Raw genomic sequence first — 19,959 nt, 5'->3', positions numbered from 1 at the left:
ATAAAATTGACCTGACTTGAGTTGAAGTGCATTTTCACAAGTATAATACTGGAGAAATTTATTAATTATGCTGGCTGGAGCCGATAGTGAGAGAGAATGAAGCATATCACTCTGAGCCGTTGGTTCCACTCATTCTGGGTGTTTGATCTAACCTTGAGGATAGGACAGCTTGGGTCTTCACTGCATCAGCTCTTTACCTCTACCTTCCTTCCCCATCTCTTTCACTCTCACTCTCTCTACAGCACTTCACTGGGATTTTTCACAACCCATTGGATAATGCAGCAGCGTAGCGGTTAGCATAACGCTTTACAGCACCAATATTGTGATCAGGGTTCAATTCCCACCACTGGCCAGAAGGTCTTTGTACATTCTTTGTGACTGCATATTTTCCTCCAGAATCCCCTCAAGGGGGACCAATATTCTTGTGGGCAGGTTTATTGGAGTTGTTGGCAGTGGTTTAAACTAATATGGCAGAGGGATGGGAACCAGTATGATAGAACTGAGGATGAGCCAGTAGGTTTACAAGTAGATGATGGGTGTAACACAAATGTAAGGAAGGACAAGTCAATGACTGAGGATTGGGTACAAATGCAGTCAGAGCCAAGAGTTAAATTGTACCAGAGGCAAAATTCAAAAGTGTAAAGAATGCAGGATTGAAGGTGCTGTATTCAAATGTGTGTAGCATTTGGACTAAGATGGCTGGAGATATGCCTGGAAGCAGCGCTTCAAAGTGAGACACTTGAGGCAAAAAAATACCCATGGTACATTTTCCAGATTTTATCAAAGTGTTCTTTGATCTTCATGTGTATTAGACTAGTTCACTTCCCTCCTGCTCATTTCCTATTATTTCAATTACTTAAGATGATGCTGTTGAAACTGTGACTTTGATGACATTCACCTTTAAAACATATTATAGCAATCCTCCCATATTTGGGCACAGGCTGCTCTAGTATAACCTCAGACTCAAAATTTGAGAGACATAGAACATAGAATAGTACAGCACAGTACAGGCCTTTCGGCCCACAATGTTATGCCAACACTTAAACCTTGCCTCCCATATATCCCCCCACCTTAAATTCCTCCATCTACCTGCCTAGTAGTCTCTTAAATTTCACTAGTGTATCTGCCTCCACCACTGACTCAGGCAATGCATCCCACACACCAACCACTCTCTGAGTAAAAAACCTTCCTCTAATATCCCCCTTGATCTTCCCACCCTTTACCTTAAAGCCATGTTCTCTTGTATTGAGCAGTGGTGCCCTGGGGAAGAGGCGCCGGCTGTCTGCTCTGTCTACTCCTCCTAATATCTTGTCTCCTCTCATCCTCCTTCTCTCTAAAGAGTAAAGCCCCAGCTCCCTTAATCTCTGATCATAATGCATACTCTCTAAACCAGGCAGCATCCTGGTAAATCTCCTCTGTACCCTTTCCAACACTTCCACATCCTTCCTACAGTGCGGCGACAAAAACTGGACACAGTACTCCAAATGTGGCCTAACCAGAGTTTTATAGAGCTGCATCATTACCTCGCGACTCTTAAGCTCTATCCCTCGACTTACGAAAGCTAACACCTCATAAGCTTTCTTAACTACCCTATCTACCTGTGAGGCAACTTCTAGGGATCTGTGGACATGTAACCTGGTTCCCTCTGCTCCGCTACACTACCAAATATCCTGCCATTTACTTTGTACTCTGCCTTGGTAGTTTGTCCTTCCAGAGTGTACCACCTGACACTTCTCTGGGTTGAACCCCATCTGGCACTTCTCAGCCCACTTCTGCATCCTATCAATGTCTCTCTGCAAATCTTCGACAATCCTTTACACTATCCACAACACCACCAACCTTTGTGTCGTCTGCAAACTTGCCAACCCACCCTTCTACTCCCAAAATCCAGGTCGTTAATAAAGATCACAAGACATGGAAAACAACTGCAGGAAAGCCTGTCCTATAGGGAGCCGGGTGGGGTGAGGCTTGCATTCCTAAAGAATGGTGTCTATCATGATTTTCCACAAAGTAAGCCATATCATTTGAACCTGCATCAAGAGAGTTGAAAAAATATTTATTATATTCATTTCCTATTTAAATTCTGTGAAAATGAATTTTGTTCCCCATCTCAATTTTTTTTTGGGTAGTGATTTGTAAATGCTCCAAGGATGAATTTGCAATACCCAATCAGCCATAACACAATGATTGCCTGTAATGCCAATCTATGACACAACTAATCCAAATATGGAGCAGCCCATGTAAGTAGTTCTTGGAACAAATTCACTCGAACATCATAGCTGTAGGGAAGGGAAATTTGAAGTTTTGCACCCTTCTGAATACAGAAAAATATTCTGAAGGCACAATGGAAGATGAGGGACAGTGGTCTGTGGAATTTGCAATATAACACCATCCATCATGGTGAAAGCAGACAGAACACTGAATTGTAATTTTCATTTGAAATTTTTCTTAATGCTTACATGCATGTTTAACATGTTAATTTGCCTTTACGTTAACTGCATATGATGAAATAGATAAATTGATAACCCTAGGTTGATTAAAGGATAGCCTTGCTAATTAATTACCTTCAGGTAATTTTCGTTTTCCTGTTGCTGGTTTTGTTTTCTTGCTTCTCACAGAGGAACCTTTGCTGCTAATTCCACTGACAACAGACATTGTATCATCATCACCAGTCAATAAAGAGTTTCTGTAAGATATCAGAGGAAGCCACACATCTTCCCTTTGCAACGTTATTTGGTCACTCATAAACTTTTCCAAGTAAAGGTAGCTGAAATCAGAAAAAAAATCAATAGGTAAGTGGAACAGGTACACTACATTGCATAATAACTAAAGTTAATCATAGTTAAAAAAAACCTACACTTAATTTTATAGCATGTTATTCAGTTAGTACTATTTTAAAACATCTAGGTACTGTACTTACAGTGTTCTCTTGTCCTGTCTGAGGAGCTTAGAAGAGAACTCACTAAGGATATCCAGGAAAGCTAAATTCGCAGCAGGATAACCTTCTCCATTTACATTGGGCTCTTTGAATGCAAAGTCAATACCATCTCTGCAAAGTCAATGACAAACAGTTCTAAGTAAATAAATAACCAAAGCACTCCCAAAGTATCATATCCCAAATAGATGACAAATGTGATGAAAGGTTAAGTAATGAGCTTGAAAAACTGGAAGTCCTTAACTTACAGCAGTAAAAAAAATTACAACAAAATCTCAACAATTATCTTTAACCGCTTTAAAATTTAGATATACACACAGGTTGTGAAGAAGGGTCATCAATCTGAAACAATGATTGTGAAATTAAACTGAAGAATCTCCTGCCTGAAACTTGTTTCTTTTTCCACAGAATTACCAGATCTAGTGAGTATAGGACATCTTCTTTCTTTCATTGAGAAACATGCAGCCAGGTGCTTTACTTCTACCTCACTGTTATTAGACTACTGAATGGTTCCCTAGTATAATATGATGTAGACCTGACTTCACAATCTACCTTATGTTGTTGCATATTATTGTTTATGTGCACTACACTTTTTATTGACAACAGGATTATTGACTAGAGGAAGAAACCAGAGGACAATGAGCCAGTTCTCATCAGGGAATTGGAGGTGGAAAGACCCAGCAACTTTAGATTCCTCGGCAATATCATTTCAGAGGATCTGTCCTGAGTCCAGCATGCTTCTACTTTCATAGAAGTTTACAAAGATTTGGTATGCCATCTAAAACTCTGACAAACTTTTGTAGATCCACGGCGGAGAGTATTTTCACTATTCATTGAAAGCAGCATCCATCATCAAGGTCCATTACCATCTAGGCCTTTATCTCTTCTCAATGCTGCTATCAGGAAGGAGGTACAGAAGCCCCATGTCCCACACCATCTAAACAGGAACACGTTATTATACCCTCAACCATCAGACTCTTGAACCAGAGGGAATAATTTCGCTCACCCCAACACCGAAGATTCCACAACCTATGCATTTACCTTTAAGGAATTTACAACTCATGTTCTGAATATTTATTGCTTATTTAGTTAATATTATTGATTTTCTTTTGTCATTGCAGTTTGTCGTCTTTTCTACATCGGCTGGTTGTTTGTCTTTGCCATGTGCGGTTTTTCATTGATTTTATCGTGCTCCATTTGTTATGAATGATGAACAACTCTGGTGGGCAGAAGGGTACAGAATCGCCAACGCCCCCCACTTGGAGAATCGCAAATCACCACTATTCCGATGCTGTTATCAAGGAAGTGAGAGAGACACAGGACAGCTGCCAGGGCAGTCATTATTGATAAGAGCTTATGAAAATTAATGAGAGGGGGAGAGGTGGAGAGGGGGAGAGGGGGAGAGGGGGGAGAGGGGGGAGAGGGGGAGAGGGGGGAGAGGGGGAGGGGGAGGGGGAGGGGGAGGGGGAGGGGGAGGGGGAAGGGGAGAGGGAGAAGGGGAGAGGGTGAGGGAGAGAGGGAGAGGGAGAGGGAGAGGGAGAGGGAGAGGGAGAGGGAGAGGGAGAGGGAGAGGGAGAGGGAGAGGGAGAGGGAGAGGGAGAGGGAGAGGGAGAGGGAGAGGGAGAGGGAGAGGGAGAGGGAGAGGGAGAGGGAGAGAGAGAGAGAGAGAGAGAGAGAGACAGCTCAGAGATACACAAAGTGGGATGTCTCCTACTAACAAAAGTGGAACGGAACCATTGATTACTGCTATTGTCTTTTGGAGAAGGATTGTGTACTTGGTACTGTTCTATTCATTGAAACCCCTCAGGGGGCAACCAGAGTGGGCTGGGTTTGATGGGTTACATCATCTCAACCTGATTGACACCTGAGACCCCGTGAGTGGGGATAAAAGTAAGGTCTGGAGAACACCCCTCAGACGCACCAGGAGAAACGCTAGTGAGCGTCAGAACCCCCACGAGACAGGTGGGGGCTTGTGTGTGTGTCCACCCTTGCCTGGGTGACGAGTCCACCACGGAAGAACAGTCTAGCTAAAGGACAGAGGGGTCATATGTGAATAGCCACAACAACGACGCACCGACGGATCAAAAAAATCGTGAAGGTTGGCAAGATAATAGCTGTTATTGTTTGCACATTCTCTCTCTCTCCAACAATTGAAACACCACAACCAACAACTACTGCAGCCTGCATGAACTGAATTGAACTTTATATTTCCATCTGACAACTCATTATCCTCTAGACAACGATAGAGCTCAATTCTTATTGATTATTATTATACCCGCACTTTTAGGTTTAGTATTGATGACGTATATTATCTGTATATTTGCATTGATATTATTTTTGTGTATTTTTACTAATAAATACTGTTGAAAATAGTATCACCAGACTCCAACGGACACTTCTATCTTTGCTGGTAAGACACCCAGTTACGGGGTTCGTAACACATTATATATACTGTGATGCTCATGAGAAAATGAATCTCAGGGTAGTATACAGTGACATATGTTCTTTTATAATACACTTACTTTGAATTTTGAACTCTGTAGTTGTCATAATTCATTCTGCATTCTGGTATTGTTTTATATTATTCACAATGAACATATGCATCTTTTCACTACATCTCAGTATATGTGACAATAATATTTCTACACCCTTAGTATAAACATATGGAATAACTGGGCTGCAACTGAATTTTGATGTGATAGGCAAAGACCAAAAATGCTACTACCCTACAGCACTCGAGCACATCCTTTCAGGTGCAATAAAATCTCTAAGGCCCTTGGTATAACTTAGAATGCAAACTCCTATGTTTTACCTAAGAATTTTAATATGGTGCAACATAATACAAAACCCTGTTGTTTCCTAGTTCTCATGCATTTTGTTAATTTCATCCATAACTCCAGTAACCAAGCTCTCTAGAAAGGAAATGTAATTTCAATCACAATAAAAACTTACTTGTGCAGCATTGCTACAGCTTCTCTGGTTTTCAGCTGATCCAACCCAAATGTTAGTGAGAAACGACGAGCAAGTTCCTTAACACCACTAAAACCAGGACTTGTTCGATCAAAATTGAGTCCAACGTCCTGATCCAATTCACCAAACAACTGTAAGTAATTTTTTTTTAAAAATCATGGGTAAAAACAGAACTTTACAAAGGAATAGTATAACAATTCTGAAAGGATGTATTATGTTGTAAAACAGAACCAATAATGAGATTACAAGTTCTATTCCTGAACAAAGCAATTCATTCTACCCAAAAATTACAATTTATCCAACTTACTCCCTACACTTTGCTTGTTCTGGCTAGAAAAGTGCATGCAAAATATAATCCATCAACATGGATATTTTTAGACAATTTAAAATGGAAATGCAAACACGAATAAGATTTTGAAATAGCAGTTGCACTAAAAACCAGGAAAATGTAGACATACAGGTAATATACAAATACACAATTTATGTTTCCACAGAAGTCCTTAATTTTTTTTTACAATGTTACTCCTCATTAAATAACAGAACATATGCAAAATAATGAAACATACACAAAATCATTCACGGACACAGCTAGTAAAAACACTGCCTCACAGCGTTGAAGAACAGGTTGAATGTGATTTCAGGTGCCAACTGGATGGAATTTGCAACCATGGCCATGGGGGTTTCCTTTAAGATTTCCGTGTCCTCTGAGATCCTAAGCATGTAAATTAATTAAGTCTAAATTGCCCCAGGTGTGCAAATGAGTGGTAGAATCCAGGGATTTTACAGGAATTGGTCCATTTCTGTGCCATTTCTCTTTCTTTACATGGGCAAATATCAAAAATGCATTCGGGAAAACTCCTTCACCACTTAGTGTTATTCTTCAGAGTCAACATTCAAACTACAGATAAAGCAAAAATACTACCTTTTCCAATACTGAGTGCATTTATTTTTTTTATTCTTATACTTCAATTTGATAACTTTCTAATGAGATGTAAACTCTTACCTGCTGTAGGCTAAGTATAAGGGTCTTTGCACACTGAATTTTGTCAGTTTGTCTGCACTTGCTCATAGTTTCTTTGATGATATCACCATAATCATTGTAATACTAAAGGAAAATGATTTTAGGAAATATTATGTATTCATTATTGGACAATAATAAAGTATTGTGCAGTTTATATAGAATTTACAAATTCTAACAAATATTCACTGAATAGGACCTAACAATATTACAAATGCCTATTTTTGTAGGCATTTATTATTCTGCAAGAAATGTTAACAAAGAGCAAATAGCAATAAAATATCCTTACTAATAAACCAATGCAGGATTATATTAAACAGTTAGAACCCAGATACTCCATGTGATGTTTCAAGCGTGATACTTCTTAGTATGTAACTCTACTGACTTCCGCCAAAAGCAAATACTTGCACCATCCTGAATTTCCTTACTACATCAAAATTAAAGTTTTCACTTTCCTTTGAAGTGTTAGCACTAAGTTGCATGCAACGTTTCACATTAGTTCAATTTCAGAAAATGACGTTGAAAATATTTACCTTCATGTACTGCTTAAAAATATCTGCAGCTGTATTCATGTCCACCACATTATATACAATTAATTTACAGAAAGCTGCAAGGAGGTTTCTCCTTTTATGTAAAGCTTCAATTTTACCAGCTTCATCATCTTGATGTCCATCTGCAAAATAGATTAATAAGCAAAGATTAGCAGTGAAGAAATTGGAAGTCAAAAATTGTTAACTTTTATTGATTGTGTTCAAATATCCTAGAAGGGAAGGTGAGTCTCCAAATACTGTTGCTAATAATCCAGTACTACAGTAAAACTCATCAAGTTTGCAGACGACACAAAGGTTGGTGGTGGTGTAGATAGTGTAGAAGATTGTCGAAGATTGCAAAGAGACACTGATTGGATGCAGAAGTGGGCTGAGAAGTGGCAGATGGAGTTCAACCCAGAGAAGTGTGAGGTGGTACACTTTGGAAGGACAAATTCCAAGGCAGAGTACAAAGTAAATGGCAGGATACTTGGTAGTGTGGAGGAGCAGAGGGATCGGGGGGGTACACGTCCACAGATTCCTGAAAGTTGCCTCACAGGTAGATAGGGTAGTTAAGAAAGCTTATGGGCTTGTTAGCTTTCATAAGATGAGGGATAGAGTTTAAGAGACGTGATGTAATGATGCAGTTCTATAAAACTCTGGTTAGGCCACACTTGGAGTACTGTGTCCAGTTCTGGTCGCCTCACTATAGGAACGATGTGGAAGCATTGGAAAGGGTACAGAGGAGATTTACCAGGATGCTGCCTGGTATAGAGAGTATGGATTATGATCAGAGATTAAGGGAGCTAGGGCTTTGCTCTTTGGAGAGGAGGATGAGAGGAGATATGATAGAGGTGTACAAGATATTAAGAGGAACAGACAAAGTGGACAGCCAGCGCCTCTTCCCCAGGGCACCACTACTCAGTACAAGAGGACATGGCTTTAAGGGGAGGGAAGTTCAAGGGGGATATCAGAGGAAGGTTTTTCACTCAGACAGTGGTTGGTGTCTGGAACGCACTGCCTGAGTCAGTGGTGGAGGCAGATACACTAGTGAAGTTTAAGAGACTACTAGACAAGTATATGGAGGAATTTAAGGTGTGTGTGTGTGGGGGGGGGGGGTTATATTGGGGGGGCAGGGTTTGAGGGTCGGCACAACACTGTGGGCCGAAGGGCCTGTAATGTGCTGTACTATTCAATGTTTTATGTTTAAAATATCCTACCAAAGCCGCAAGCTGTTCATCTGTGCTTGCAGACATCAAGTCACTTACGAACAAGAATATATATCCTGCTCAGTAATATCACCACTTGTCTGGTACATGTTGCTCACTTCCCTGATACATTTCAGTCACCAGTGACTTACATCCATCATCAGGATAAAGAACAAGCATCCCTTTGCTCTCTCCACCCCAAATTCCACTCAAATGTACAACAGCAAGTATTTACAGAACACTCTTTTTAAACTGACATTCAATAACGGTATGAAACAAAATCTGTCATGTTCACCCAGGTGGATTTTAGAGCTCATGCTTACCACAATCAAATTGGCACAAGTGCACATATGTCACAGCCATGCTTTGGGAGAAGGTGGACCAATCTATGGCGTGGAGTAGGTGAGGAGTTGACATTTAAGGCATTAAAAATATAAAGAGACAACTTAAAACTGTTGGAAAAAAATGGAACAAGTGGCAAGATAGCAAAGGGAGCAAATTTACAACGTGAGCAAGTCAAAATGAAGAGCTTGCATGAGAAGTGGCATTTCTTGTAGAGCTGAATGCAGTAGTAGAAGCAGCAATATGGTTGGTAGTTCCATTAGTAATTGAGAGGCAGCCTGTAAGTCTACACTTTGGGTACACAATGAAAAGTTGTTCAAAGTGATGGACAGTCAGAAGCAAGATCATGAGTGAACACTACAACTATAATTAGGTATCCACAAAATCAAGTTATCCCATTTACCTTCTTCCAATGAATTCCTTCTTGATCTTATGTTAACTGTTTTTACCTGCTCCCAAATTCTGGCCCTTCAACTTCTTATGCTGTTTCCCCTGATGTCAAATGTGATCTAGATTATTCTCCCCAAAAAGCTTTTATCATTTTTCTTCCACAACCCTCATCCTTCTAATCAAAGCCCACATGCAATTTGCTCTGAAATGTTAACTTTACCCAGATGTTCATCATGTATATATACAAAAATGGGTTTTTGAGCAGAATGGAAAGTAAAATTGCTGAAAATACCAAAAAAAAGTTCAGGCAGAATCTACAAAGCAAAACTGGCTAACTTTACATCAGTAATCTTTCAATTTTGGAAGTTTATCTGTGTGATGCAAAAACTGACCCCAATTTTCACTGACACCTTCTAACAGACATTACTCGATTGTGATCAGAAGCTGGAACCTTGGTTGGCATTCTTCCTCTGGAACTCTGAATTAGACTTTACTACTTTTAACCAAGGAAAATAGCTGAGCACTCATATTGCTTAGGTATCTATCCTGTGCCTTCTGAATTGCTCCCAACTCCAGCCATTGCTGCTCTGAGAGTATCCCCTTCCAATCAACTTTGGCCAGCTCCTCTCCCATGCCTCTGTAATTCCTTTTACTCCATTGTAGTACCGGTACATCTGATTTAGCTTCGCCTCCTCAAATTGCAGGGTGAATTCTATCACATTATGATTACCTTAAGCTCTCTAATCAATTCCTGCTCATTGCACAATATCCAATCCAGAACAGCTGATGCCCTGGTGGTCTCAACCACAAGCTGCTCTAAAAAGCCATCTTGCAGGCATTGTAATAACTCCCCCTTCAACAAATGGTATCTTGAAATACCCTTAGTTTCAAAATAATTATGGTGAAGGATAGGTCTGGTCCTCCAGCTGCGATTCCAAATTGGAGAACAGCCAATTTTGAAGGTGGCAGATACCACCTAAGGATCTGACAAGTGTGGATTGGGACAGGTTGTTTTTCTGGCAAAAAAGTGAATGGTAAGTGGGAGCCTTCAAAAGTGAAATTTTCAGACTACAGTTAGTATGTTCCTGTCAGAATAAAAGGCAAAGATAACAGGTTTATGGAACCTTGGTTTTCATGAGATATTGAGGCACTGATTAAGATAAAAGTGGTGCACAGCAGCTATAAATGTAGAGGGAAAGAAACAAATGAGGAAATTGAGTACAAGAAATGCAAGAGAACACTTCAGGAGGAAATGAGGGCTAAAAGAAGGCATGAGGTTGCTCTAGTAGACAAACAAGGTGAAGGAAAATCTCAAGGGTTTCTACAGATACATGGGGCTGAAACAGATTAGGGATTTCTTAAGTTGATTTTTTGATCTGTATTTACTCAGGAGACAAACACAATCAAGAGAAGCAATGCAAAACAGCATGGACTGAATACAGATTTCAGAGATGGAGGTGTTTGCTTTTTTGAGAAAAATTAGGTGAACACATTCCTGGGGTCTGACTAGTCAGAGAGTGGTAGTAGATGGTTACCCTTCTGATTGGAGGCCTATGACTAGTGGTACACTGCAGGGTTCAGTGCTGGGTCAGGTGTTGTATGTGATCTATATCTGGCTGATAACAGCTCAGCAAATTTATGAATGATACCTACATTGAGTTTGTGGTGGACAGCGAAGAACACAATCAAAGCTTGCAGAGGAATCTTAACCTGATGGAAGAATAGGCTGAATAATGGCAAGTGAAATTTATTGCAGACAAATGTGAGGTGCTGCACTTTGGAAGACAATCCAGGGTAGGACTTGCACAATGGGAAGTCGGGCACTGAGAAGTCTGGCAGAAAAGAGGAGTCTGGAAATACAGATCCATAATTCCCTGAATGTGACATCACCATCAGATAAGGTTGTAAAGGAAGTTTTTGTAACATCAAAGCACTGAGTACAAGAGTTGGAATGTTACATAAGATGTTAGTGAGGCCTAATTTGGATTGAGTGGAATTTTGGTCAGAAATTCTGGTACCTTCAGAAAAGCTGACAATAAGATTGAAAAAATGCAGGGAAAACTTACAAGGATGTTGCCAGGACTTGACAACCCCAGTTGCAGGGAAAGGTCAAATAGGTTAGAACTTTAATCCCTAGGGTACAGCAGAATGAGGGGCAATTTGATTGAGGTATACAAAATTATGAAGGTTATAGATAGGGAAAATGCAAACAAGCTTTTCCCTCCAAGGCTTGGTGAGTAGAGCTAGAGGTTATGGGTTAAAGGTGAAAGATGACATGATGGAAAACTTCAGTGGCAAGAGTGTGGAATGAGCTGTCAGCAGGAGTAGTGGATGTTGGTTCAATTTCAATACTTAAGAGAAGTTCAGATAGGTTCATGGATGGGAGGGGTATGGAGTGCTAGGTTCAGGCACAGGTTGGTGGAACAGATTAGTTCGGCACAGATTAAATGCATCAAAGGGCCTGTTGTCATGTTGTTGTGTTCTTATGCCTCTAAGAGAGAAATGACATCACTCACCTGTACTATGGCCTTCTTCATCCTGATCAATAAATACATGGTCCAAGATAAAGCTGAGCAACTCTGACTGCAGACATGAATCTGGAGTGTATACCAGAGGTTCCAGAACTTCACGTCCACCTGTCGTAATCTGGTGACTAAAAATCATCAGAATGTCACACAAGATAGTGAAAGCCTACAAAACAAAATAGAAATGATTACTGAATATTACTTAGCCTACAGTGAAAGGAGTGCCATTTACTAACTAAAAGCATATTTTAATGAGTTTTATAAGGAGTAAACTTTACAGATATGTTAACTAAACTTTCCAAAGTAATATTCAAGTGTGTCTATTTCAGGTAAATTATCTCACACAATGTAAACCTAGTGTAATCAGGCACCTGTACAATATTTCTAAATTCTGTTCTATGAATGCGTATTTCTCTAACTTAATGGCGCTGAACCAATGCAAGATGTATGGAAAAACCGAACTAGCAAAATTCCACAGAAAGCAAAAAGAAAAGCATGAACCCATAAACACTAATTTATTTTTCTTTTTGTTTTGCATTATTTAATTATTTTATAATTTATACTAATTTTATGTCTTTGCATTATACTGGAGCTGCAATACAACAAATTTTATATCATGTAAGACAGTGATAAAGCTAATTCTGAAAAAGCTGTGACCTATAAGTTATTTAATTTTGTTAAAATAGTTCATTACTTTTGACAATTCTGCAAGGCATGTGGATGCCATTCTATCTCTTGTGTGTATTATATTTTTCTGATGACTCTGACTGCTCACTCTGAGCTTGTCTGTTTTGAAGTTTTAATTGACACAGGTCTGTACCCCTTGTGTTACAAAAGGTTTGTTCTTTAACAACAGGCCATAACTTGGTGTTTTGTAATGCAAAGCCAAGTCATCTGCGCATGCATCAAGAAACACAAATTGAAAAAAGTGTTGATTATTTCCTTTCTTTTTATACAGAATCTGTAATTGCATATTTTACTCTGTATCCCAAATTTTTGGGTACTGACTTTTTGAATTCTGTAAAAGGTAAATTTCCATAATATGGAAATACATGTCTGTACCCTGTGCCTTAATTCATTTTATATTTAAAAAGTGTCATGTCTTCAATATTTTGCAGTCTTTTGCTATAAATCACAGAGTATTTTGACATTTATACTTCTGAACTCTCACAGCTAACAAAATTATACATTTGAATGCCATTCCTTTATTCTCCAAAACTGAAAGACAGGTCACTATGTAGACATCTACTCCTTGTCTTTCTTGATTGAATAATGTTAACAATTCCAATGAAATTTCATCTTAAACGTAACACCCATTAAGCAAGCAATTACAGTTCTAAAGTCAGTTATATTTCCTTCTCACTGTCTGGAAAAGATGTTTTGTCATCTGCATCTCCTCAGAAGAAAACTTAAGTAGGAAAAGCAGCAGGTATAGAGTTCCTATGCCTGCTCCCCTATTCAATAAAATGCAGATGTTCTGATCTCAGCTCCACTTTCTTGCTTGTTGGCCATATAACACACTTTCTCTGTAGAAATTATCTACGTTAACAACCAGCACTTTCTATGATTCCATCTCCAGTTTTAACAAGACATTACTACTTGGTACTCCAAGCTTTCTAAAGTGCAGGGAAACATTCAAATTGCATTAATAATTACCAGCATACTAACATTTTTGATTCACTTTTGAAGATATCCAGATATGTGTAGCAGAGTTCCACAATATTCTGATTTCCTCCTCTTATATTGCACCTACCAACTTTCTGTCCACTTATTTAATATCTCTATAACCATTTTCAGGTCCTTTATATCATCCTAGAACATGTAAGCCACATATATAGTATTACCAAACTTAACTATACTGTTCCCCCCCATCTAACTCAGCAAAACAGGTGTTCCACAGGATTGGAGTGCTTGACTTCTGAACAGTACATATATACAAAAGAATGTTTAACTGACTAGCGGGGTAGATTTGCCAGCTGCTGTGATGGTGGTGATGGAGGAAGGGAGCGGAAAGTCTGTAGGCATCCTTTGTCACAGGGGGACCCGGTTCGTGAATGGTTGAGTTAAACACTCTGGTTTTTAACATGTGCCCCATGTTTTTATTTTAAAAAAATATATTGCCAGACAATCACATTTCCAGCTTACTGGTTTACGAATAATACTCAGGCTTGGAAACTTGTCATAACCTTGTGAGACCTGTACACGAAAATGCAGAATTGAGGCCTCAGCACTGCTCCTTATGTCATCACACTACTTCATAAATGTCACTGAGGAAATGAACCATCCATGCTAATTATCTGCCATGTCATGAATATTAACATGGTAAAGTTTTATGTGGCACTCCAACAAATTCATTTTGGAAATACAAGTACACTGATTTCCTTTATCCATTCTGTTCCTTGCACTTTCAAAAAACTAATAAACTTCCAAATAGAAATCTTTCGTATAATTGTCAAATGTTCAAAATATCACATGATCATTTCATTAACGATTACGCCAACATTTCTCCATGACACATTAGTTCAACTCGCCTATGGATTCTGTCTTTTTGTTTTCATTTTTTCTTGGGTAGAGCAGTTTCCCAATCAGCTGGGATATTTTCAGAATTGAAGGCAAACTACAACCTTGTTCACTTGCTTAAAGATTGCAAGTTTTAAGCTATGACTTTCAGCTCGGGGACTTTTCTCCCTTCGTGCAATAGTTTTGCTATGAGGTTTTCTTTAGTGAGCTTAAAGTTCCCTCTTCCTTCTGCTGCTGGATTTTCTACTATCATTGGAATGCTTTTAATCCATCCAAGAGTAGAAAATATTTACTCAGAGCTTTTGTTCTTACATCATTAAAAACATTAGAACTACTATGTTTAACATGAGTTACAACCTCTTGGCATCCAAGCAATAAGCAAAATTCAAACCCTTCTATTAATCAATAAAAATGTGATTTTTTTGTTGATCGACAAGCTTCTGTTTTTTCAGGAAGTTACATTATTTAAGAAAATATATTTTTCTTTAAGTATCAGAAAGTTGTACATACATATAAACCTACAAAATTCTAAATATATCTTATTCCATAATACTATCCAAAAAGTAATGCTATTTAAATATACATTAACTTTGAAGTTATTGTAAAAATATAACTATCAACTGTTAGATAGCATAACACTTATAGAGTAATTTGAATGCCACTAAGACAAAGCTGCTGGAATTTGACTGTACTGCTTCTAAGAATACTGAGGCACATAGTCAAAAGAACAAAATTATTATCCATTATTGGCAGGATATAGTTGAATTTTACCTGTCAAATATACTTAATTTGATGAGGATTATGAGGTTTGGATAAATGACTAATTTAGTTATTATTGATTGCTAAATTCCAGGAGACATGGTAATTATATTACTAACAGAAATAAAATGAACACTATCTATTACTAAGCACAGCTGCTATAATACACATGGGCAGGAAAGTCAAGTTGACTGAGAAGCAATAAGTGTTTTTGAAGTCTCTCAAAGCAAGCTGCTATTACAATTTTTCCAAGTGTGTATGTATGAAGCCTAAGAAGGCAATTGTGATTTCTGAAGAGGGTGAATGCATTTGCAGGTGATTAGATCACGGAGCTCTTAGTTGATAACAAGTTTCTTGTTTGTGATCACAAAAGTAGTTCAATTACAAAAGTTGCAGCTGGAAGATACTTTTTTTTAACTTCAAAGATTATATAAAATGATTACACAAGGGTTAAACTGACCAAACTATTCCAATTACAAACCAAACGGCAATTTGCTCAAAACAGTGATTAACAACACAGAGTTGTGCTGTAAATTATTGTTCTGGCAAATAATCAATTAAATAGATGAAAATAGTTACTTTCATGTTTAAGATGCGATTCCTGTTACCTGTTCTTTAACAGCTGTATTAACATTGGTCAGGTACCGTTGACAGATCTGACAAAAGGCTCGCATTTGTTTTCGTAGCGTTATTAATTGCTCCTGAAAAGAAAATGCATCAGTTATCAATATCAACTATAGCATCTGCTGTGGAGACAATACCAATCACTTTAAAGTGACAAATTTTCACAGCAAGATTTTCAGTCTTGATAATATACATTACAAATTCTGTTGGTTCACATGGAGAAACATCCACGAATAATTACAAATTCTATAAGGAACTGAGTCAAAATGCATGATTAAAATATAAATCACTGAAAAATATACACAATTTTAAAGCATTAAAAAAAATCTCAATTTTTATGTCCCTTCTCAGTATCTTATCGAATTGCCTTGCTAAACCTGTGCAAGATTGATTGCGGCACAGATTGAGCGATCAGGTTCCCCAACTACTAAACTAGGGAACCCTGCAGTTTCATGCTGTAGTTCTAGTACTGGAGCACTGCCAGAGATGTGCCAACATCATCCGACTAGTCAACGTGACTTAAACACTTGTTTAAGAACTCAAAATATGCAGGGGTAAACATCACCAGGCTGGCAGCTTCTCGTAAATTTTGATAAAATGATGAGATACTATCACTGTGGTACTCAACTACTTTGTTATGATATTCAGCATTTAAACCATAAATCTATTTCACGTTTTGACGGATGAAGAACCTACTATATATTTATGTAAACATCTATTAATTTATTCTATTTTTATTTTATTGAGATAGAATGAACTGCGCTGCCCAGCAATCCCAATTTAATTGATCAATGAACCTACCAACCAGTACGTCTTTGGACTGTGGAAGGAAACTGGAGCACCTAGAGGAAACCCACACAGTTACAGGGACAATGTGCAAGATCATTAGAGGCAGCATCAGGAATTGAACCTAGCTTGCCTGTACTGTAACGTGTTGTACTAACCACTATGCCTTCATGTTGCCCCAATTTTGTTCAATTTTCCCCTTACTTACCCTTTCTAAAATTATTTACCTTGAATATCTTTATCAGATCATCTTTTAAGATGAAAACCATTTTTTTCTTATAACTCTTTAGCACCACGAAGCAGCATTTTTTTGCTTCCCTGCACTGCCAAAAATGCCCAGATTTCTCTAATATCTTTCTAACCTGAACTGAACAAGATCAATAAATGCACTGACCCAAATGCTGCATACTCCAGCCCTTTGGAAAACATCACTCCATAAGCGCAAGTTACCGTGATAAATTCTAAACTGGTTATATAAAAAAGATGCCGCTGTCAAATTACTGGGTAACTAGTCTGTAACACTTCAAAGATTAGCAAATTAAATTAAAATTCATTAGAAAACTAATAGTTCAATATTTGCCTATTTGTTCAATTTAAAAGGAGTGAGTTTGAGATTTTAGTCATTCCTATTCCACAATAAAATTTGCTGGATAGGACTGGCACGATTAAGCAAAGCACTTTTTTTTTTTGCTGGACTAAATCCATTCATGCATCACGTGTGACCTCTCCAATTGCTAGCTAAAAAACCACCAGAATATATTCTCAGTCTATGTAATAATTTTAAATTATTTTTAGATGAGTAATTGGTTTCTTAAGTTTTCTTCAAGGAAATGTGATGATTAACTGGAAGTTAATAAAATTCTCTCTAAAATTAATTAGCCAAACTTGTTTGGCTGAAACAGAAGCAATCTGCAATTGGTATCAGACATCTGAAATTTTTTAAAAATTACAAGAAATACTCAGTGGCTGATGCAGCATCAATGGAGTGAGAAGCAGCTATTTCCAATTCTTGTAACCTAAAATATGTGACTGCTTTATTTACCACAGATACACCTAACAGAATAGTATTCCCCAAAAGCTCTCTTTTATTCAAGTCCGGTGAAGAGTTCTTTATATCACATGGGTTAGGCTGGAATGCAAGACTACAAAATCAACTGAACGTTCTGGAGTAGCAACTGAAATTTTATCATTTCAATTAATACTCTTATTTTACCATTTAAAAAGGGAGGAAGCATCATTCTGCCACACTGGAATTTTGGAACTTAAATATTTCTTTTACAAGATATCTTAGTTACTTTTTATTGTTTCAGCGCATTTATTATTGAGAAAATTCGTTTACTTTTGTTTTTGCTTACCTTTGTGGAACTGCCTTCAGAAACAGTTGCTAGGTTCCAAAGGATTACATAGTGAGTGCACTGGAGTGCATGTACAACAATCTAAAAAGCAAAAACACATTTTATATTTTCAATTTACAGATGTATACTGCAACAATTCAGACATTAAAAGCACAATAAAGTTAATTGTGCAATGTTTGTTATAAATCAGTAAATGAAACGAATACCTGTTCTGGCATATCCCCATTTTCAGTACCAATCTTCAGCAATTTGTAGTTACTGCCAAACAAGTCCCATCTTGTAAGATCGTGAGCACTGAAAAAGCAATAATTTTAAAAGTTATCAATTAAGTTCTAGAAAGCTACTTGAAACAAGAAATGCACTAGGTTGCAGATCACAGAAAAAAATAAATTGACAGATGTTGTTTGAGAATAGGACAAAGGAAAGAGTGAGGAGAGAATACAGCACTACAGGGAACAATTTTTTTTGTTATTTAAAGCAAAACTAATTTTTTTCTTGTTTGTTTTTAAAACACTATTAAATATATTAGAAATAGATCAGAATCAGGTTTATTATGAAATAGGCCAACACTGCTCTATACTCTTTGCAGGTCACCAATGATATTTCAGTTTACCTCAACCATCCACAGCTCTGTTCATTCTTTTATAGATCCTTCTTTTTAGACTATCCTCAACATGTATTTCCTCTACAGTTCTCAATTACTGCACATAAACATGGAGTTCCGAAATTTCTTATTTTCTTGTTCGAGGACATCTTATGTTCTCTTCTTTTGGAAGGTCCGATACGTGAAAAAAAACTCTCAGTTAAGACTGAACTAAGGCTACATTCACACAAGACCGGATAATTTTGAAAACCCTGGTTTCGCGTAAAAACGGTAAGCGTCCACACTATGCATTTTTAAAAATATCTCTGTCCACATTGAAACGGAGATTTTTGCGCATCTCCTCCTACTGTGCATGCACAGGACACATCTACCGAAAACAAGTGACATGTTTGGTCTTGAATTTTGCTGTGAAAGACGGTTTGTGTTTGTTCAGTTACAGATTAGAAAAATTTAAACGATGGGCAGCTGTTGGCTCTCGCTCAGGAGAACTTAAAAGTAAAAAAAAACTGAAACATATGGAGGCAACCGACAGGGAGTTCACAGGCAGTATGACCTGGCTGACGATGAACATTGAAAAATTGACGAACTCTGTTGCATTAATAAAGCTCCTTGTTAAATGTGTAAAATATGTCTGCATCAGTATTATCCTGTATTTCTATACAATATTAGGCTGTTACAAATCTATTGTCAGAGAAGTACTTGCATAAATAGGGAAACCACCTTCATACAACCAAGGCCAGAAAACAGGGCAAAGTGAGTATACTTATTTATTCAGTAAGTTATGGGTCAAAGTATTTGGTGAGTACATTTCTAACTCTTCTGGCTTCAGTCTTGTTGCCGTCTGTTCTAAAATAGTTTTTGTGTTCAAAAAAACAATGAAATGGCGCGCTGCTGTCTTACAGCATTTTTAAATTTCTCCGGTTACCCCGTCCACACTAATCTGCCGAATCGGCATTTTCAAAAATACCCACGCTGGAGAGCATTTCGGAAAAGCTCCAGTTTCGGGGGACGAAAACGCCATTTTAGTGTGGACAGAGGGTAAAACGAAGAGTAAAAGCTTCGGTTACGGATTTATCTGGTGTAGTGTGGACGTAGCCTAAGAGTTTTCTTAAACTGGTCATGCAAGTCTGCCTAGATTTTCCTAATAGTTATAAGGCAATTCTAGTAGCAATCTTATGAATTCATTTCTTCTGCACTCTCTCTACAATAAGGAGACAAAAAATATAACAAACAAGTCCTGATGAAGGATCTCAGCACAAAATGTCAACTATATTTTTTTCCCATAGATGCTGCCTGGCTCGCTGAGGTCCTCCAGCATTTGGTGTGTGTTGTTCCGAATAGCCAGTATCTGTAGATTTTCTTGTCTTTATAACAAAGTAGTATTGGTTTATTATTG

At 37.9% G+C, this 19,959-nt stretch overlaps 1 protein-coding gene across 8 annotated transcripts in view; it reads right to left on the bottom strand.

The window, feature by feature from the left end:
- Nucleotides 1-19,959, bottom strand: part of stag2b (STAG2 cohesin complex component b) — a 165,706-nt gene that overhangs the window by 16,075 nt on the left and 129,672 nt on the right. For 7 of the 8 annotated variants that reach the window (XM_059976954.1, XM_059976953.1, XM_059976957.1 and 4 more), the window contains 9 exons: nt 18,166-18,253; nt 17,960-18,040; nt 15,803-15,895; nt 11,907-12,081; nt 7,457-7,596; nt 6,909-7,010; nt 5,888-6,036; nt 2,921-3,049; nt 2,565-2,767 (listed from right to left, as the gene is read on the bottom strand). In XM_059976954.1, the coding sequence (XP_059832937.1) occupies nt 2,565-2,767; nt 2,921-3,049; nt 5,888-6,036; nt 6,909-7,010; nt 7,457-7,596; nt 11,907-12,081; nt 15,803-15,895; nt 17,960-18,040; nt 18,166-18,253 (1,160 nt within the window). The remainder of the gene's footprint in view (nt 1-2,564; nt 2,768-2,920; nt 3,050-5,887; nt 6,037-6,908; nt 7,011-7,456; nt 7,597-11,906; nt 12,082-15,802; nt 15,896-17,959; nt 18,041-18,165; nt 18,254-19,959) is intronic. The other variant, XM_059976952.1, reaches the window with a different exon arrangement.

This window comes from Hypanus sabinus, chromosome 8 (genome assembly GCF_030144855.1).
Source record: "Hypanus sabinus isolate sHypSab1 chromosome 8, sHypSab1.hap1, whole genome shotgun sequence".
In the NCBI taxonomy this organism is placed as follows: domain Eukaryota; kingdom Metazoa; phylum Chordata; class Chondrichthyes; order Myliobatiformes; family Dasyatidae; genus Hypanus; species Hypanus sabinus.
Note: the sequence above shows the minus strand (reverse complement) of the source record. Positions and strands in the feature narration are given on the sequence as shown.